Here is a 19,781-nt window from a genome sequence, read left to right as displayed (position 1 = left end):
AAAAAAAGTCACAGGAAAACTGGAACTCTATGCCTCTATTCTAGTTTCTAGTCACCATTTCTACTCATGTTTAATGTTTTTAAATTTGACTTTTAACTTAGCCTTGTTTTAAGAACACAAGGGAAATCACAGTGCTAAATTTAAATTCACACTGTAACACAGCAGTATTAAATTCAACCACCCAAGTCATTTTGCTATTTGTTGGTGAGTATATAGTCTGTGCCAGTCATTGTGAAAAAGTCTTTTTATTTTAAGAAAAAAATTTAGTTAACAAAAAAATTTAACAAGTTTCACTTAGCAAAATACACCCGAAAGGAAATCACAGTACAAAGAAAGTTTTTAAGTCAAGGCCTCACCAATTCCTACAGTATTAGTAATGTGTCTCAATTTTCAAAACTAACTTTTAAAAAGCTTAAACTTAACCTAAGAGATTTTAAATGAAAATAAACTAGAATGAACAAACATGAGAAATGTCCTCTTTGAATTAGGGATCTAGCACCTTGAGTTTTCCAAAAAAGCACGCCTCCCCAATGTGTTCACAATGATGTGGTGTAAAAGATCCACATTTAACATACTTAAAACTACTTTAAACTCAGATAACATCACTCCAGAAGTACACTACCAAAATGTTAATTGAGAAAAGCTGCAAATAGTTTTAGTTTACTCAATATCACATGCTAGAAGAAAGTTTGCATGAGAAAACACTGAAGAGGTAATTTTTTAATCCAGATTTCACAAACTCAGGTGCAAAATGGGTCCCATAGCTTCCTCAAGAGTAATAACTGCTTTTCACTGCTTGTTGGCTGCCTGTGAAAATTTGACTGAAATAACTCAAAAGCTACTACAAAACTAGTCATATCCACCCATGCTGTTCTGGCCACCATAGCCAGCCCCGTAACAGCCACTCACAGACTGGCTCTCAAGGCCACTGTAAGTGGACTGAGTTGACACCCCCATGCCTTGCATCATCTGGCTGCTATATGCCCCGTTGCTGGCCCCTGTTGTGGAATTCAAGAAAAGTTCTATGTATCTATGTTGCATGTTGGCCCTGTCTTTGGACATGGCCGCCACGGCTTCTTCGTGAGTGGCAAACTCAACATCAGCTTCACCGGTCACTCTTCCATCAGGGCCAATCTCAATGTGGACTCTCACAGGGTTGAGCGGGGAGAAGAAGTTGTAAATGTCGTTCTCTGTGGCTTTGTAGGGCAGCCCTCTCATGTGGACGCAGTGTCCAGTGGTGCTCTGGACAGTGAACTCGCCATCTCCATATCTGTGGTCGTACATCCCAGAGAGACAGTAACTGAGGTCTCTCCCAAACAGGTCGGTGGTGAAGCCGTAGCCATCACTGAGGCCGCTGTACTCCTCATAACCCCCATAGCCTGCACTGTAGGCACCAGACCTCATCCTCTCCAGGCCTGCCTGCTTGACGATGCCAATATACCTCCTGGCGGTGCCAGGGCGGTCATAGGGCCCTGGCCGCTGCACTGACATGAACTTCAGTGGGGGATCCGAGTATGATCTAACTTCTTCCTGACTGCTCTTGAACACCTCAATATACCTGTGCCCTATTCTCTCCTTGTGCTTCCCTAGAGCCTTCTCTGCTAACTCCTGTGAGGCAAACTGCACAAAGGCTTCCCCTGTAATCTTGCCCTCGGGGTCCACAGGCAATGTGATCCCGTTTGGCACGATTTCCAACCCTGAGAAGAACTGAATGATCTCTTCCTTGGTGCATCCAAACGGGAGTCCTCGAAGTCGCACGAAACCATCATTGGCAGTGTCAGCACTGTTTGGACCACTGTGCTTCAACACCCAATCCATCTCGGTTCTGTGGGACTTGAACACTTCAATGTACCGATGTCCCATGCTTTCCCTGTCTTTTTTAAGGGCCGATTTTACATCATCTTCTGATTCAAGTTCAACAAAAGCCTCACCACTCTGCCTGCCTTCTCTAGTGTAGATAAAATGAACACCTGCGACCCCGTCATGGATCGTGCAGTCGGAGAGGAAATTCTGCACATCCTCAACAGAGCAGGACCAGGGCAGGCCACGGAGCTTGACCACAAAGCCTTCACCTCCCTCAGGGCCCAACATCATGGACACTCGACAGAGGAGACGTCAAACAAGCTCGGGTGCAGCTTTGTGTGGCTGAAAAGAAAGCAAAAACTACTTTACATAAATTTTCATTTAATATGTATGTATAACAAGAATACAGAACTAAAGGCAAACAGATGAGCTGTATTACTGCATCACTAAAGTAAAAGGCAAGAGAGTAGGTGGGAAGTCCTGTTGTCTATTCGTATTCAAAACCCCAATCAAGCGCAAGGTCAAATTAAGACATATCCAAACAAACAGGTAAATTCATCAGCAGAGTATCAGTTATATGTGATGCAAACAGAAATCAAATTATATGCTTCTCAGTTTCACACTGCCGTGGCTTGGGTTCAATCCCTAGCCCCATAAGCAGCACAGCATGATCCCCCCCCCCCCAAAAAACAAAACACATTACATTCTTCAACGTAACACACACATCGCTGTGTTTCACTGAACGACTAGAAAGGGAATCAACCCTTCACTGTACAAGAGGCACGACAGGTGCCCCTCCTGACAGAGTGCCATGAAGTGCAAGTGGCATCTGACACCCAGAGTCCAAGCTGAAAAAAAGAGTAAAGGTCAAATCCATGTCGAAGGGCAGCATTCTGAAGAGCAGGAGCTGAGTCAGACACCAATATACAAATAACACAGACAATAAAAATACAGATAGGGCCAAAAATATATTCAGAACAAGCACAAGTATACAGAAGTTGTTTTATGGAATTGTCATTTGATATCAAGTATAACAGATGTAGCTGTTAAGTCAGTGGTAAAAGATGCCTTTTCAAAAAAACTAAGCACATTAATTATCACGCAGAAAAAGATAAAACAGAATCTTACCTCAGATGAATCCCAATACTATCTCAAATGGCTAGAGCAAAACATGGACAGATTTCTAAAAACCCCACAATTAAAACTAGAAAGCATGAATGGTAAGAAAAAGAAAAGCAAATTGGTTTAATAGAGACCTGGTGAAGCAAATCACAACAAGTTTTAGAAATTTATAAACAAGGGAATTGCTTCTTCTGTAGCTGATCTGTGGCTCTGCTCTGGTCAACTCCACCCACACCAAGGAATCTCCATCTTTACACAAACACTTCACTGAACACTATTTTATCAATTAAGGAGATTTTCTCATTTCTAATCACCCCCTAAGATACATCTTTCCTGATACCAACTTTGCCTCCAGCTACTTGTTTTGCTTTCCCTTTCAGTGAAATCTCATCCTCAAAAAGGCTTCTTACACACCCCACCCTACCCCACCATTAAACTAGGACACATCTCACTCTGCCAAGGACCTCCATGGCAAAAAAAGAAACATTTTCTTATCTCCATCTCTTCTGTGCCCACAGGATTTAACCACTCTCTCCGGAAATCCTTTCTCCTCTTGGCTCTTGGTTTTCCTGTTAATTCCTTAGGTACTCTGCCTCTTTGAGTCCTTCCCCAAGGTTTAACCATACACAATCACTGGCCTCCTTTTTGCAGGCAACCTCACCTGATCCTTGTATGTCCAGGGCCAATTCTGGGTTCAGGATACACAAGTTCCTAGATTTAGACTCCCCAAGGCCAAGACTGGTATAGACAAACTCCATTCACAGTTCAACCTATGTACCACAGATGAATACCACTGTTTTCTGAAACTCGTCTACAGTACCCTGGTTGCAGCATAAATGGCCTTACCTGTCATCCAAAGGCTCTAAAATGAAACTGAAGCAATCTTTGAACAACTTCCAAGCCCTTAAGTCTAATGAGCTCTTTATTTCTTTGGCTGGGGCGGGGGCGGGGGTGGGGGTGTGATCCCATTCTTCACCCTAATCCTATTCCTAATCCATGCCTAAATTCTATTCAATAACTCTTGACTCCAACAAGTATAAAGGTTTCTCCTATCTTTCCTTGATCCCTAGCACACTGCTTGACGTTATGATTTGAATATCAAAGCATCATCATCTTTGTGCATCACCTTCATCCCTTTCTACTTCCACTACCAACAAGCCCTTTCCAAGACATTCACATCTGCAACTTTTCCAATCCTTCCTACCAGCCCAACCTGTAGCTGTTTTAAGAGTAATTTTATGTCCCTCTACTGTTTCAACACCTCAGTGGCTCCCCACTGTCTGGAACACAAATCATAGGGCCAAGGGGGTGCTCAGGCCTTGAAACTTTGACCTGAAACACACTTGCATTGGAAAGCAAACAAACCTCTATTCCCGTATTTCTCACTGCCGGAAATGTGGCAGGCTCTCTGCTCCACTGGAATTGACACACAGTAATTATCTGTCTGAAGATAGCCCACCCAACCTTCTGTCCAGCTAAATCCCACTAATCCTTATGGTCTCAGCTTAAATTTACCACCTTTTCCACTAGACTTTCTCCCCCACACACAATTAAATCTATAGTTCTACGATCCCAGAGCATTCTAGGGAAACAATTCATACTTGTTAAAACTCTCTGCAACTGCATTGAGAGACTAGCAGCAACAGACTTATCTGTTCTGTAGGTCACTGTAGTCCCACCCCCAGCACAACAGGCCCAAGATTAGCAAGAGATTAACTGATGGCCACATGGGGCCAACATCACCTTCTAGAATATGGCAGTCTAGTTAGGTTAAAAAAGACAAGGGGGGGGGGGGGACGGGACGGGAAGCATAAAAGAACAAATATTTCATGTAAGAATTACTTAAAGTGCCCCAAACAGAAGTTATAAAGCGAAAAGAGCACTTTTCCAAAACACATATGTACTTCTAGTACATAAAACAATATCCTTACTGTTGACCTCAGAATCCTCTACATTTGGATTCTTCGCACCTTCAGTACGTACAGTATTAACTAAAACTTGTGAAAATAAGGGCTGGCTTTCTGCTCAACGTTAGATTTACAGCTAGTGAAAAAAAAAAATCTTCACTCAGGAAGTTTTCTGCATCAAGAAATCAATTATAAACTGAGAAATTAATTTTCTTAAAATAGCTCACCTTAAAGAACAGCGAGAGATGCCCACAGTCGAAGACACTCCAGGTAGGTAACGAATCGTCCTAAAAAAGAGCGACAAGGAAATCTTGTCTTAATGCCCCAGCATTCCCGGAGCGAGCAGAGGCAGCAATCCCCTAGCTAGGACCGGCTCTGAGCTCCTCACCGGAAAACTCAGAGCCGAGGCTGTGGCAAGCCGTTTTTAAGCGCCGGGTTGCCTTAACGAGTACACGCCCGCCCCACTCCAACAGCTTTGGAAAGGTTTACCTTTTTCACAGGGTAATACAGAGATTAACAGCCTGGAACCCCCCCACTTGCCCTGAAAGATTTACTCAGAAGTCGCATTCTGTACAGAAAACCCTAACCGCGGTTAAGAAAATTTAAATATCGAGAGGGGGAGGAGCACCTTCGGGGCGGGGCTGGGCCGAGGAGCGGTTCCCGGAAGCAGAAGGCGGGCAGAAAAGAGGGGAAAAGGAGTTGCGCCGCTGATCGGCACTGGAGACCAGGCCGTGTTCACAGTGATGTGCTCCAGGCAAAAGTAGTTTCCTATAAACTGTCGTAACAGTATTTACAATTTGCAAACATCCCTTGAGGTCTGGGTGGAGATATTAAAAAGATTTTCCTTCCCTGTTTTATTTAACAACTTCATTTCGTGAGACCTGTATTTGATCTAACATTGCTCTTTTAACTGAGAAACAGAGAAGATAACTGTTGAAATGTTTTAAAATAGGAAAAACATCAATCTACCATCAACCACAGCCACAGAATAAAGCTGTCCGCAGACGACTTTGGTATGTCCAGCGAATTCGTTTGAGAACTAAAGCATATTCTTAGTTTTAGAACCGTAGAATTGAGAAAAGTCAGTTTCTCTGAGCCTGTTGCCGTAGACACAGTACCTGTCTTGCCTTATTAGCATCCTCTATTACATGAGATGCTACTTTGGGGAGCAAAACGTAAATAAAATACTATAATTTAAGACGTTAACAGTTTCAAATTCTCTAGACGAGGGTTTTCAAGAGGCTTCATCAACTGTCCCTCTCCTCTACCCTCAGAAAAGAGTAGAATCTAAAGGGTAGAGCCCGGTCATCTTAGTGGTCTGAACTCCTTGCCTGGGTTTATCCCTCTGCTACCCGTTCATTCCAGCGTGGTCCGCAGACCAAAAGCCCCCGCTCGGACACGCAAACCCAGGGGAGGTCAGACACGAGGAAACAGATTACCACGTGGCTGAACCATGGCACAAATATGTTCAAGCGTTAAGGATATACACTGGTCTCCCACCCGGCTCCCCGACAGCCCGTCGAAACCACTGGGGCCAAGTGTTACAAAATACTCCTCTTGGGTCCAGCACCTGGAGACTGATTTTGCACAACTCCACTCCCCTGCCCGCAACTGGTCTATGACGTAAGTGAGCACACGGACCACCCAAGGATCTTGTTAAAATGCAGATTCTAAAACAATAGATCTAGGCCGGGGCCGAGATTCAGCATATCTAACTGCTCCCAGGAGATATTCCAGAACGAGTTCTACCTCACTCTACTATACTGGTTAGGCAGGATTTAATTCAGATCCAGGTAGACCCATCGAGATAAACAGGGCGCACCTCCAGCGCCCGACTGATTAGGTTATCTACGAAATACACAGGGCGGGTGAAACTGCGCCCCCACCGTTTCTATTTAGGGACGGGAACTCAGCAGCTCCCTGGCTTCACCCCGCTTTATCCTTGTCCCAGTGGGGTCTGAAAAGCATTTTCGCCCTTACTTGTAAAAGAATTTTAACCTACAGCTGGCAGCACGCACAGACTGTAGCTGCTGTCTTAATCAATCAGCAAGTTCTACCTCTTAAATCACAGTCCGCGGGAGACGCCGCCTCAGGATTACGCCGTTGACTCTGCCCTAAAACTTACCGCTGGAGAGAGCAGGACCGATTTCTATTTTCAACCAGCAAGCGCAGTTTACAGCCAAAGGACCCCCAACTCCACCCGACGCTTAAAAACGCAGAGGATTCCGCGGAAAGGCCAGGTGCACCTCCTTTTGTTATTAACCTGAAATTGAAACTCAACTGGCTGGGGGCAAACGCTTCGTACCAGGCTTGAAAGTGCGCTCTCAAGCTCGCGGCCCCGGGCCGCCAGGGGCGCGTCTGAGCGATTTCGGCGGGAAGCGCGGTATCAGTCCCGGACGCTAGGCTCCTGGCGGGGGCACTGGGACGTGAAGGGGTTCGCTCGGCCTCCAACCGCCGATCCGACAGCCTTCGGTCGGCGAAACCCTACAGGAAGGCCCGACGACAGGGCGCCCCATCCCCGGGCCTGGGCGGGGTCAGCGGGAGCTTCCGGGGCGGGGCGAGCTACGAGTGGGGGGAGGGAGAGACTTCCCGGGCCGCGCGAGGTGGGGGGATGGGAAAGTCACGAGACGTAGGCTCCCGGGGTGCGGGGTGGGAGGGGGCTCCCAGGGCAGCGGGGACTCACTGGGGACTCACTAGAGTGGCCGAGTTTTCAGGCCGCGGAGAGAGGCTAAAGTGTTGGCGGCGAAGAGGGGAAGAGTTCTCCGGCCCGGACTTCCCGGGGCCGCGGGAGAAGGAAGGCGGAGCTCCCGAATCCGAGGGGCTTCGTGGAAGCGCGAGGAAGAGTTCCCGGGACCCGAAGAGGGCGGGCGGCTCCCGGAGCTGGGGGCGGAGCTCCCGGGTCGGGTCGGGGGGACTTCCTGGGGACGCAATGTCGGTGGGGGAGGGGGAGTTCCTGGGGCAGCGAGGACGGGGCAGAGAGTTCCTGGGGTAGGGGGCAGCTGCGCGGGAGGAGGTAGGGGAATTCCCGGGACCCACGGGGGCTGGGGGCAGTGCGGGTGGGGGTAGTCCGCTCGGGGCGGCTCACCACGACGGGTCCGGGGCCTGGAGTGCGGAAGGCCGGCGCACGGGGGCTGCGTCCCGGAGGCAGAGGCCGCGTGACTGGGAGGGCGGCGAGCCGGACGTGGGTCACGGGGTGTAAAGGAGGAAGTGCCACCGGCGGGCCCGCCAAGATGTCACCAATGGAAACGCGTCCTGCAGGTGCGGCCCGCGCGGTCGGCCAAGGCAGGAAGTGGGAGGAGGGAAGGAAAGCAACGAGGAAGACGGTTCTGAGTGAGCTCTCAGGAGAGGTGCCAGGGTAGAGAAAAGTCCAGAATACGGGCAGAGGGGAGGGGAGGAGTGACCGGCACCACTCTTATGGAAGGAGAAACCGTAAAATTAAACAAAACACAAACTCGTTAAGGCAGGAAAGAATTCCGAATGATAACTAATGAACAAAAGGTAGAACCCTCTTTGTATATACAGTACCTTGTTTTGTAGATTTGAGCACAGTCATAACTATTTTTTCAGTTTAAAAGGATTAATTTTAAAACTCGCAATTCTTAAACTTTGACAACCTAGCAAGCAATTACATTTTATTAGAGTCAAGTGTTAACTTGACTCTTAATTCAAATGAACTGAAAAACAATTATAAGGCAACTGCAGTAATGTTGGCAGTGACTTGAATTTATATGAAGAAACTAAAATTTTAGTTGTAGCTTTGTTGCTGTGATTTTTTTTAAGTCGTTAGAGATTAGTATGATTATCTAGAATCTGTTTCTAAATAATCTGAGTGGTGAGAGTCAGTAGGGACGAAACAACATGGACCATGATTTAGTCATTATTGAAGCTGGGGGATGGGTACATGGAGTTTTATACTATTGTCTTTACTTTTGTGTATGTTTATACTTTTAGTAATAAAATTATCTTGAAAAGTCTAAGAATCTACAAATTACAGAATTTATAGGGAAAAGGAACCGTACTAAGTGAGAATGTGATGATAATGCAGTCTGCAAAGCCAGACTCTGGGAAACTGGACAAGCACAATAGCCGGTCCTTCAACAGGGAGCACTTACTGAGTAAAAGAAGTTTAAGAGAATTATCAAGGATTCACAATATATGGGACATATATGGATCTTGATTCAAACAAATTGGTAAACATTTATAGGACAATTTAGGAAATACCTGAACACTGACTATAAATTTGATATTAAAGTATATTTACTTAGGTAACAAAATTAGTTATCCTAAAACTAAAGGAATTAGTTTTTAGAGATACATTTTTTAAGTATTTGTGGGTGAAATGGTGTGATGGCTGGGATCTGCCTCAAAATTATCTCTAAGTAGAAAGTAAATGGGGGATGTAAAGAAAAACTGTCCACAACTGGTAGCTATTGAAGCTGGGTGATAGGATAGCTGAGTGTTAATAATTGATCAGTCACAATAGGGTTCCTGCCCAGTGAAGGAACAACATGTACAGAATACACAGGGGAAAGGATTGGGACAGAAAACGCCCCAAAACACCTGCAGCCAGGAATGAGATCAATGAGGGAAGCAGAGCAAGATTCCCCTGAAGGCCTGATACCATATTTTGGACTTTATTTACTCTAAGACCAATGGGAAAGAGTTTTGCTTTCCAACAAAACAGTCTAGCTGCTCTCTGGAAAATGAATGATGGGAACAGATGCATGGAAACTAGATGGGAAGAAATAAGACAAATCTTGGAAGAATTGATGGTACCTTGCAACAAAAACATTGTGGTGGAAACTCAAGCATTTGTCAAAGGATTTTAGTGATGTGCAACAGGATAAAATTTACTCAATCTCAAGTCATTCATTAACCCAGAAATATTGTGCACTTACAAGATGCAGGTACTGTGCTAAGTCCACAGAACAGTGGACTAGGAATCAATAAAGAATAAACATGTGATAACAAATTCTGAAATAACCTCAAATTAGAAAATGGGGGCTAACTCATATAGGGATTCTGAGGAAGTGACATTTAAACAGATAAGAAGCATGAACAGGGGTAGAAATGTTAAAACGTTTTTACCTTGCTGTACAGGTAAAATTAAAAGTGTAAGTTAGTAAACCATGTTTTCTATTTTTCCCTGGTACATTACCTACTTATTTCCCCCTGGATACTTTTTTTTTTTCTTATTTTTTTTTTCCCCTGGATACTTGTTCAAATTATTTATATTTTTAAAATGCAGTCATTTGTTAGGATATGCTTTGATGTTACTTGCTTTGTAAAAATATTTTTAATTTGTATTGAATCCTTTTAATCACTATATTCAGTTCTTACTAAATTCAAAAAATGAGAATAAAAATGTTTAAGATACAAACTGATATGAAATAATAAGGTCTACTGTACAGCACAAGGAAGTACACTCAATATCCCGTAATAAATTATAATGGGAAGGAATATGAAAAGGTATATATGGAGAGCTGAATCACTTTTCTGTACACCAGAAACTAACACAACATTGTAAATTAACTTCAGTTAAAAAAGAAAAGCTATAGATGGGCGATTAAAATACACTGACACTTTAAATGCCATTACATTTTCATACGTCAAAGAGGATATGTCATAATTTGAAAGCAACAGGAAGGCTGCTTTCCATTATGTTTAGACTAGTAGGCTCTTTAACCTTACTGTAGCTAAGCCTGGGGTAATAATACACTCTTTTCCCCAGTGTTCATTTCTCAAAAGCTGTGTCAACTAAAAAGCAAAAATAGTGTAATATAATGTTAGGTAAATCATATCTATAATGTTTGTGTTGAAATGATCATACCTATAATGTATGTATTGAAATGAACACAAGGAACAATTTTTTAGCCAACATAAAACAAGAAGAAGTTGTTCCATGATATTGACTGCATTTTGTTGGTGACTCAAGAATCAAGATCTTAAGTTAGAACAGAAAAAATATCAGGTGTGGCAGCTCATAATAAAGAAACACTAGACCTCCAGTGCTAAAATCTGTTCTCAACAGAGGGAAATATCTTGTCACTTGTATTAACAAATGCTCATAGGCCATTCAGGAGGCCTGGAGCTTCCTCGTGGGACCAGGTGGAGAACTGACACCTTGTCAGATCACCTGCAGCTGCCATAGGAATGGAGGCAGTCATAGCTCCTGGTGCTCAAAGGTCACTGCTCAGGACCACAGCACACTATGCCAGAGGAGTGGAGAACAGAGCAAGAGCAGCAAAGGAGCAGGACTATGTACTTGAGAGGGGCTCCAGCAACAGTAATACAAGTGGGACAACAGCTTAGAACAGTTTTCTAGGGAAAAAAACACTGCATTAAACTTTAGTAAATATTTTAACAGAAAAATAACAAGCACTCTCAGATACCTGATTACAGAATGAAACATTTTCCAGTGCTAAAAACTGAGTTTTGATTTATAGTCAATAATGAAAGAAAGGTTAGTGGCTTGGAAAACCAAGTTGAAGAAATAAGCTCAAAACAAAGGAAAAAAAAAAAAAAAACAAGGGGGAAGAGATGAAATTCAGAGGACTCATGTAATAAGAGGCAGGACAGGAGAAACAACATTTGAATAATAGGAATTCCAGCATAAAAAGACAAAATGGAAGCAGGAGAACAGATAAAGAATGGAAGGAAACCTTTCTGGCTTTAGATAAACTCTGTTGCGTAGTTCCCCACAGATACTTTAAAAACACACAAACCAAGCATATGTTGGTAAACTCCTAAATTTAAAGTACAAAGGAAAACTGCTTTGAAAAAAAAGAACAGGTTAGGTACAAAGGATAAAAATACAGTAGCCTGAAGCGCTTGAAATGTGGCAAGAACAAACTGAGAGGTGCCCCAAGTGATAAAATTTACTGCATATACAATGAATTGCAGGGAATTCCCTGGCGGTCCAGTGGTTAGGATCCCACTTGCTTGCTCACTTGCTGAGGGTGAGGGTTCAATCACTAGTTGGGAAATTAAGATCTCAGAAGTCTTGCAGTGCGCCAAAAAAGAAAAGAAAAAAAAATTTTTAAATACTTATTACATATTTCTGCAATGCGGAAGACCTGGGTTTGATCCCTGAGTTCGGAAGATTCCCGTGGAGAAGGAAACGGCAATCCACTCCAGTATTCTTGCCTGGAAAATCCCATGGACAGAGGAGCCTGGCAGGCTACAGTTCATGGGGTCACAATGAGTCAGACACGACTGAACGACTTCACAACGACTTCACTTTCAATTTTTTCATTACATACTGAAGTGATTTTTGGATGTTTTGAACTAATCACAATATATTAAAATAAACTATTTAAACATTTCTCAACTCATTCTACAAGACCAGTATTAATTACCCCTGTTATGGACTGAACATTATGTCCCCAAAATTCTTACGTTAAAGATGTGAGCAGAATGTGACCAGACTTGGGATATATTTACAGAGACAGCTAAATTAAAAATGACATAATTAATGTGGTCTGTATTCCAAAATGAAGAAGGGGCAATTTGGACACATAAAGCAGAGGGAAGACAGCCACCTATAAACCAAACAGAGAGGTCTGGAACATATCCTTCATATATCCCTCAAGCTTCTGAAGAGGGAACCAAACCTGCTGATACTATAATGCAGGACTTCTAGCCACCAGAATTGCTGCTGCTGCTGCTGCTGCTAAGTCGCTTCAGTCGTGTCCGACTCTGTGCGACCCCACAGACGGCAGCCCACCAGGTTATGAGCCACCAGAATTATGGCACAATAAATTTCTGTTTAAGCCACCAAGTCTGTAGGACTTTGTTATGGCAGCCCTAGCAAATAAATACACTTGTAGATGTCAAAACCAGACAGACATCACAAGATAACCCCTAAGAGCATAAATGCAAAATTCCAACAAAATACTAACAAACTGAATCCAGCAACCTATAAAAAGGGTTATACACCATAATGAAGTGGAATTTATTCCAGGAATGTTTCAACATAATATGTACCGGGCCATTTGTAGCCACATGGATAGACCTAGAGACTATCATACTAAGTGAAGCCAGACAGAGAAAGACAAATATGATACTGCTTATAGATAGACTCTAAAAACAAACACACTTATTTACAAAGCAGAAAGAAGGCTCACAGACATAGAAAATAAACTTATACCAAAGGGAGGGGGTGTAAATTAGGAGGTTGGAATTAACATATACACACATGAAATAGATAACCAACAAGGACCTAACTACACAGCACAGGGAACTATACTCAATATTTTGTGGTCACCTTGAAGGAAAAAGAATATACACATGAATAACTGAATCACTGTGCTTACAACTGAAATTAACATATTAGAAATCAACCATACTTGAATTAGTTAATTAAACAAGAAAAATATACTGGAATTAGTGGTGATGGCTTTTTACAACTCTATGAATTAAAAAAACACCCTCTGAATTGTACTCTTTAAAAAGGTGAACTGTATGGTATGTGAATTATATCAAAATTTAAAAAAAGCATTTATATCATAATTCTATTAGCACTATTCTAACCAAATATTTGTAGTAAAGCAGAAAAGACCTCAATTAGGGTGAAGATGAAGAATGGAGATGTGAATTGTGGACCATCCTTGCATGCAGATAAACTTAAAAGGAGAGAATGTGGTAGGAATTTCTAATATTTATATAGTCAGGACTTTTGAAAAGGCATACTGTAAGAGAAACGTAATAGTTTAGAATTTTTTCATTCTTGTCATTTTTCCCTTAAATGACTATCGATTTTTGTGTCATTTCAGAGATCTTTCTCCTGGCCCAAGGCCATATGGTCATTTTTTAAACTTAAAGGCTCTGTTGTTTTCATCTACATTTTAAAACATTTTAATCTACAATAAACTTGGAATTGATTTTTCCAAGAGTTTTAGAATTAGTTTATCCAGTTTCACAGGCTAATTTCACTCCAGAACTCACATGAAAAATTCCTACATAAACATAAGACAACCAAATCCAACAATACACAAAGCTACTTAATACGTCATGATCAAGTTGGATTTATTCCAGGAATCCCACTGTAATTCATCATTTCAAAGTCAATCACTGATGATGTCACATTAGCATATTAATGAAGGTAAAATACGAGTTAACTAAGAATTTTTCATGTTTCTAAGAAATGCTAAGAAACATCCTAAGTTACAAAATTCCTCTTCACACTGGAAGTAGAGAACTTGCCTGATTATGATTCACATATAGGGTTACAAATATACACACATCAAAAAAAAAAAAAAAACCCAACCTAAACATCTTATGCATGGGCAAAAATACCACTGATAAAATGGGAAAAACATTTGCAATTTATTCCCCAAAAGCGTTAATATCTTTAACATACAGAGCTTCTAAAAAGAGAAACAAAGTCCAGCAATCCAAAAAAATTAAAAAAGGCTAGAGATATTGACAAGTGATAGAAAAAGAAATGCCCTTAAACATGAAAAGATGCTCATCACCATGTAAGATAAATTAGAATTGTAAATGAAGCATTGCAGCACTGTTTCTAATAGGAAAAGACTAGAACAACCCAACTGCCCATCGCTAGAGGTCCAGCTGACTAAACTTTGATGGACCCGCTTAAGAAAGTATTATAACTTAAACTCAATAAGCCAAAGACCAAGAAGTTGAGTGAAGAAAAGTCAGAAACCAAACTTAAGGACACTCCCATTAGCCAAAAATTGAATAATGTGAGCATCAAAGAGAATAAAAGCTACAGTGGATTAAAACACATCCTCTATGATAAAATCCATGACTTCATAATGATACCAGAAAAATTACTAATTTTGGCACATACTAAAGATTCAGTTCATTATGCTGGATATTGATATATATAAAAAAAGAAATCAAAACCTTAACCTGCCCTTTATAAAAGTACATCTTAGAGTAATCAAATGATAAAGAAAATTTCCTCTTTATAGGAGTACTCCTGCTAATAAATGAGGAATACTGAATTAAAATATCACAGATTTGGAAATAATTAACAAAACAATGCATCTAGAGAACAACAATCAATAGCTGCTAACATCACAAAGGACACCAACCAATATGTCACTCTGGCAGGAGTACAAAACACCTCCAATCCAATATTTTAAAAAAATCTCAAGGGAATCAGAAAGTATATAGAGGTTAACTAACATTTCACAGGAAATGCAGAGGACAGAGACTCAAACAACTCCATGGGAATGCAGTCTTTAACCCAGAGTGTGGGAAAAGAATTCTACATGAGAAACAAAACTGATTTCTGCTTAAGGAGAAACTTTTAGAATCGAAAACCTTTAGATCGTCACTGTCTCATAAGGGAGCCTCTTGTCACAATTGAAATGTGGCTGCAAATTGAGATGTGCTATAAAATAAGCACACATTGGATTCTGAAAGCTTAGTTCAGGAAAAAAGCATGAAAATTTATTACACGATGAAGTGCTATTTTGGATCTATTTGAGGTATATCTCTATATATATCACATTAAACTAAATTACTAAAGTGAACTATATGTTTCTTTCTGCATTGTATTTCTATTGGACAGTGCTGCTCTAGCTTAAAATATAACTTAAGAGGGAACTTCCCTAGTGGTCCAGTGGCTAAGACATGGTGCTACCAATGCAGGGGAACCAGGTTCCATCACTGGTCAGAGAACTAGATCCTGCATGTAGCACCCCAGCACAGCCAAATAAGTAATTTAAAAAACAAACATATAACTCAAGAGATATTTATCTACCAAATATATAATGAACTTGTTTGGATCCCAAATCAAACCAACCAGCTATATAAAAATATTACACAATCAGGTACATGTGAACAGTGAGTATTAGATGATATCAAGGAATTATTATTTTTTAGGTGTGATAATGGCATTGTGGTTATATTTTAAAAGTCTTTAGAAATACAAACAGTTATGAATAAAAACCTTACTATGCCTGGGATTTGTTGTAAAATAAGCCAGGCCGGTCTTGGATGAGCCTGGCTCTCCCTCTGCCCCGTTTTTTGTCTTCCTCAAGAACGTTTGTGGCAGCTAATTAGGGGCAGGGGCCCTGGTAGAGGACTCAAGCCGTCAGGCAGACCTGCGTCCCAGTCCCACCTATATCCCTAAGACACATCTGTGTGATGAGAACCCAGTAATACCTCCCTGCAAACTGGTCATGAGCATGCGATTAGAAAATGTGGAAAAACACCTAGCTCTGTGTGTGGATCCAGTAAGGGTCACTTAATGTGTTTCTACAAAGAATCTGAGAACCAGAGCTCAGATTAGAGAGGGCAGGTTGGTGGTAAATTCAGCTCTGTGCAAGGTGGCCCCCTCCCATTTCTGTAGTCTCTCCAGGCACCTACTCCAGAGGGCACGCACCCCTTGTCTCCACATTCTCCCTCAGTTTCGGCCACAAGGACTAACTCTCCTCAAATCAACTCACATTTTTCAGTTATTTTATCTTTAAAGGGACCTCTGTAACAAGAGTACTCAAGTGAAAACCAGTAACTTGCCAGTTAAAGAAAAAAGCTACAAAACCCAAATAATACAAAAAGAACGTTAGTAAAATAAACGTTAAAAAACAGACACCATAAAACGGAAATAAAAAACCGAATCAACTTAGAGAATGCACACAGGAAGATGAGATCCCCCAAGGGAAAGGATGAACCTGCTTAACACCAGTAATGACGCGATCTCTCTCAATATTCATCAAGCGCAGAAGTTACTTAAAAAAAAAAAAAAAGCCTAAAAATTACCACTGAAAACATCACTTTTCACAGATAGGCCCTAGTAAGTTTTTACCTGACCGGAGAACCCGAAATTATTTTCATTTTTACTAGAAATTCAGGAACAATCAACTTTTTAAAACGTGACTGAAATACTGACAATTATAGTAAAATCGATAGTTTCGATGTTTTTAAAAGATTAGCCGCTTTCAACCCTTAAGAGTTCCACGAGGGTCGGAACACGCGAGGCCCGCCCCCAACCCCGGCCGCCTGGGCCCCTCCCCCTCCCAGCCGGCGGTTCCCGGAAGCCGCCGCGGCCTCACGGCCCCCTCAGCGTATGGCCGCTCGCGGGCCGCTCACCCGCCGAGCACCCGGCCGCAGTGGCAGACAGGCCTTCTCCCCCTCCAACCTCGAAAACAACTGTGAAGCACGGAGGTTCGTCTTAGGACCTCCAGGGGAAGAAAACTGCCAAGGGCGTCCCAAGGGACGCGGGACTCACTGGTGCCCGGCGAAGTGGGGGGTGGGGCGGCTCTCCAGGGCCTGGGGTTATTTGTTGGGAACCTCTGACAGCCCCTTTAGAGTACATATTAAAGGGGAGAGGCCTACGGCCCCTCCAGTCGTTCAGGTAAAAGACCGGGGTCCAAGGCCGGTCGGGTTCCCGCGACTCGCGGAGCCTCCCCTGGGCCGCCCGGCGCCGCCTTCCGTGAGCCACGCGAGAACAGGGAGGTAGAGGCGCAGCGCGAGCAGCGTCCAGAAGTTTCTTGGGCGCAGGCAAGAACGGGCAGAAAGTACATCCAAAAATAAAAGTTAGTACAGGACAAGAAAAAAGAAACGGCCAAATTAAGATAGCTCAGCAGAAGTGTGGTCACCAGGCCAAGATAACGAGAAGCAGAGTTTCAACCAAAATACAGGCAGGATACCTCCAAGAGCAGGAGACGAATGCAGACGGGGCTCAGGGCACACACGCCGCACAGAGAGGAAGAAAAGGCCGCAACGCTCGAAAAGTGGAGGCTTCGCGAGCGGGAACGTGGGAGGGGGGAGGAGTCAGGTCCCAACTAGTCTAGTTCAACTCGCGGATGCGTTCAGCCACGTGCAAGTACCGCTTTCATTTTAAAATGACCCTCCTCGAGCGGTTGCCTGGTCTTCCCACCCTACTCCTCCCAGGGGCGCTAGGGCTCTGCTCCCTCTGGAGTTCGCACGAGACTCTCCTTCCCCCTCCCTGTCTCCCCAAGCCCAAACCTCAACCCCGCGGTCTAGTGCCGGAATATAAGGCCCCTGACCTCAAATCCACCTCCCCCAGGCCCAAATCTCAGTCCCGTAGTCCCCACCCTCAGTGGGCCGGGTCCCCTTTCAGTACCCTGGCGGTCCCCGGATACACGGCCCCTGACCTCAGATTCCATTTCCTCCGACTCCAAACCTCAGCCCCGCGATTCCCAACTCCCCCCGTAGGCCCAGACCCCAATCGGTCCCGGGTGTGAGGGCCTTCACCCCAGATCCCGGCTCCGCTGACCCCCAAATCTCAGTCCCTCGGCCCTCAATGCCAAGTGCCCCAGTCCCCAGCCAGTCCCTGGTATGCGAGACTCGGACGCCGCCTGTCCCACCCCTCACCTCGGGCTCCGAGTCTCCACGCCCCCGCTTTTCTTCACATCCGGCACCTTGGTCGTCCCTCTAAGCACCTAGAGGAGGGTGGAACGCCAGGGACTTGGCAGTTGTGGCTGAGGCAGTTGAGGCTTGTTTACCATCACCATGGAAACCCCTGGCAGCGCGCCCCGGGAGGGGGCCCCGAGGGGCGGGTTCAGGCACGCGGCAGGCCCGAGTCCACAACCCCCGCCCGTTGTGCGCACTCGGCGCTTCCGGAAGCCCTAAAGCTCTCTGAGTGCCCTGCCCCTCCTCGGCCCCACGTCCAAGCACCCGGGAACAGAAGCCCCAGGAACTCACGCCCCCGCCCCGCTCCCGGCTCCCGGCGTAACCGCTGGCTGGTTTCCCCGCAGAATCCCACCTGCTTCTCCAACAAGACGCGGCGTAGTCCCACTTCCCAAGACGGAGCCGGAAAGACGCAAAGACCGCGGAGGGGCGGGGTCTCCAAGGCGGGCGTCCGGGGGCGGAGCCGCGGGGGCGCCATTGTGACGCTCCCGGAGAGGAGCCGGGGATTGGCCGGCTAGTAGTAGGGCGGGGTAGGGGCGTGCGGAGTGGGGGCGCGCAGAGCGGGGGCGCTGCTGGGAGGGGAGCTACGGGATGTGGGCGAGCTATCTAGGATGGTTAGTGGACCCTTTTGAGCCGCAACAGATACTGACTGGGAGAGTCCCCCAAATATTGAGCCCAAAAGACGCCTGGATTGAAGGCCAGGGTAACAGAAGAAAACAGAGTTATTTCCTGCTGAGAATGAAGAAAGAGGGAACCAAGAACACCGGAAACCCATAAAGGCGGCTCCGAGGGCAGGGTTTAGAGAGGGATTAGCAAATTGACCTGGGGTTGCTCAAGTGATTATCGCTTAGGCTGAGAAGCCCCAAGGTTGCTGAAGGTGGCCCTCAGGACCCCGAGGCAAATTAGTTTTCAGTCAGAGCCCCTGAGCAGACTGGCAAGATGGCAACTGAAATGGCTACCCTGCCTGAGGCAGTGGAGCAGATCCTTTAATGTGTTCTGGGGTTAATAATCATTACCATTTTATTTTTGGAGCTTCCATAAAGAGGGAGATACAAAGGCGCTCATCACTGCTTAAGTAGAAGATTATTTTAAAAACCACCAGTTAATAAGGGGGTGCTTGAAATAGGGTCAGATTATGAATGAAAGTGAAGTGTTAGTTGCTCAGTCCTGTCCGACTCTTTGCGACCCTGTGGACCATAGCCCGCCAGGATCTTCTGTCCCTGGAATTCTCCAGGCAAGAATACTGTAGTGGGTTGCCATTATGAGTAGTTACTATAGAAAAGGAAGGAACACAGTTTGTCACCAGAAGTTGATTCTAAGGGGAAAAAAAAGTAAAAGCAAGAGGACTTGAAAATTAAGAGAAAACTGATGAGGCACAATTACAGAAAACAGGTTCTTCAAAAATCAAATAAGTTATTTGTAAGAAATCCAATGACTCCATCACAGGTCAGGCTATAGAAAAGTCTGACTCCGGAGAGAAAATGCAAGTAGCTAATCTGAGGCAAATATTCGAATTATACAAAAAAAGCTTCAGAATTTAGAGACTGAAATCAGGTCCAATAAGACATGTTCCTACAAAGCACTAAGCAGGCCTCTGAG

The 19,781-nt window shown here is 44.1% G+C and overlaps 1 protein-coding gene across 14 annotated transcripts; it reads right to left on the bottom strand.

Moving 5' to 3' along the window:
• Nucleotides 1–229: 229 nt before the first annotated feature.
• On the bottom strand, nucleotides 230–18,596 carry HNRNPF (heterogeneous nuclear ribonucleoprotein F). 14 transcript variants are annotated; one of them, XM_081569138.1, is made up of 5 exons: nucleotides 7,918–7,993; nucleotides 7,516–7,750; nucleotides 6,958–7,095; nucleotides 5,060–5,119; nucleotides 230–2,145 (listed from the first exon to the last, which is right to left on the bottom strand). In XM_081569138.1, the coding sequence occupies exon 5, from the start codon at nucleotides 2,092–2,094 to the stop codon at nucleotides 850–852; it is 1,245 nt and encodes a 414-aa protein (XP_081425264.1). In that variant the 5' UTR covers nucleotides 2,095–2,145; nucleotides 5,060–5,119; nucleotides 6,958–7,095; nucleotides 7,516–7,750; nucleotides 7,918–7,993; the 3' UTR covers nucleotides 230–849. The 14 variants fall into 14 exon arrangements, with proteins under 14 accessions (XP_081425264.1, XP_081425258.1, XP_081425262.1 ...); XM_081569132.1 differs by having other exon boundaries at nucleotides 6,958–7,356; nucleotides 7,527–7,750; XM_081569136.1 differs by lacking the exon at nucleotides 6,958–7,095 and adding an exon at nucleotides 7,138–7,356 and having other exon boundaries at nucleotides 7,527–7,750.
• Nucleotides 18,597–19,781: the final 1,185 nt, after the last annotated feature.

Source organism: Giraffa tippelskirchi, chromosome 2, assembly GCF_054371585.1.
Source record: "Giraffa tippelskirchi isolate mGirTip1 chromosome 2, T2T-mGirTip1v1.2.pri, whole genome shotgun sequence".
In the NCBI taxonomy this organism is placed as follows: domain Eukaryota; kingdom Metazoa; phylum Chordata; class Mammalia; order Artiodactyla; family Giraffidae; genus Giraffa; species Giraffa tippelskirchi.
Note: the sequence above shows the minus strand (reverse complement) of the source record. Positions and strands in the feature narration are given on the sequence as shown.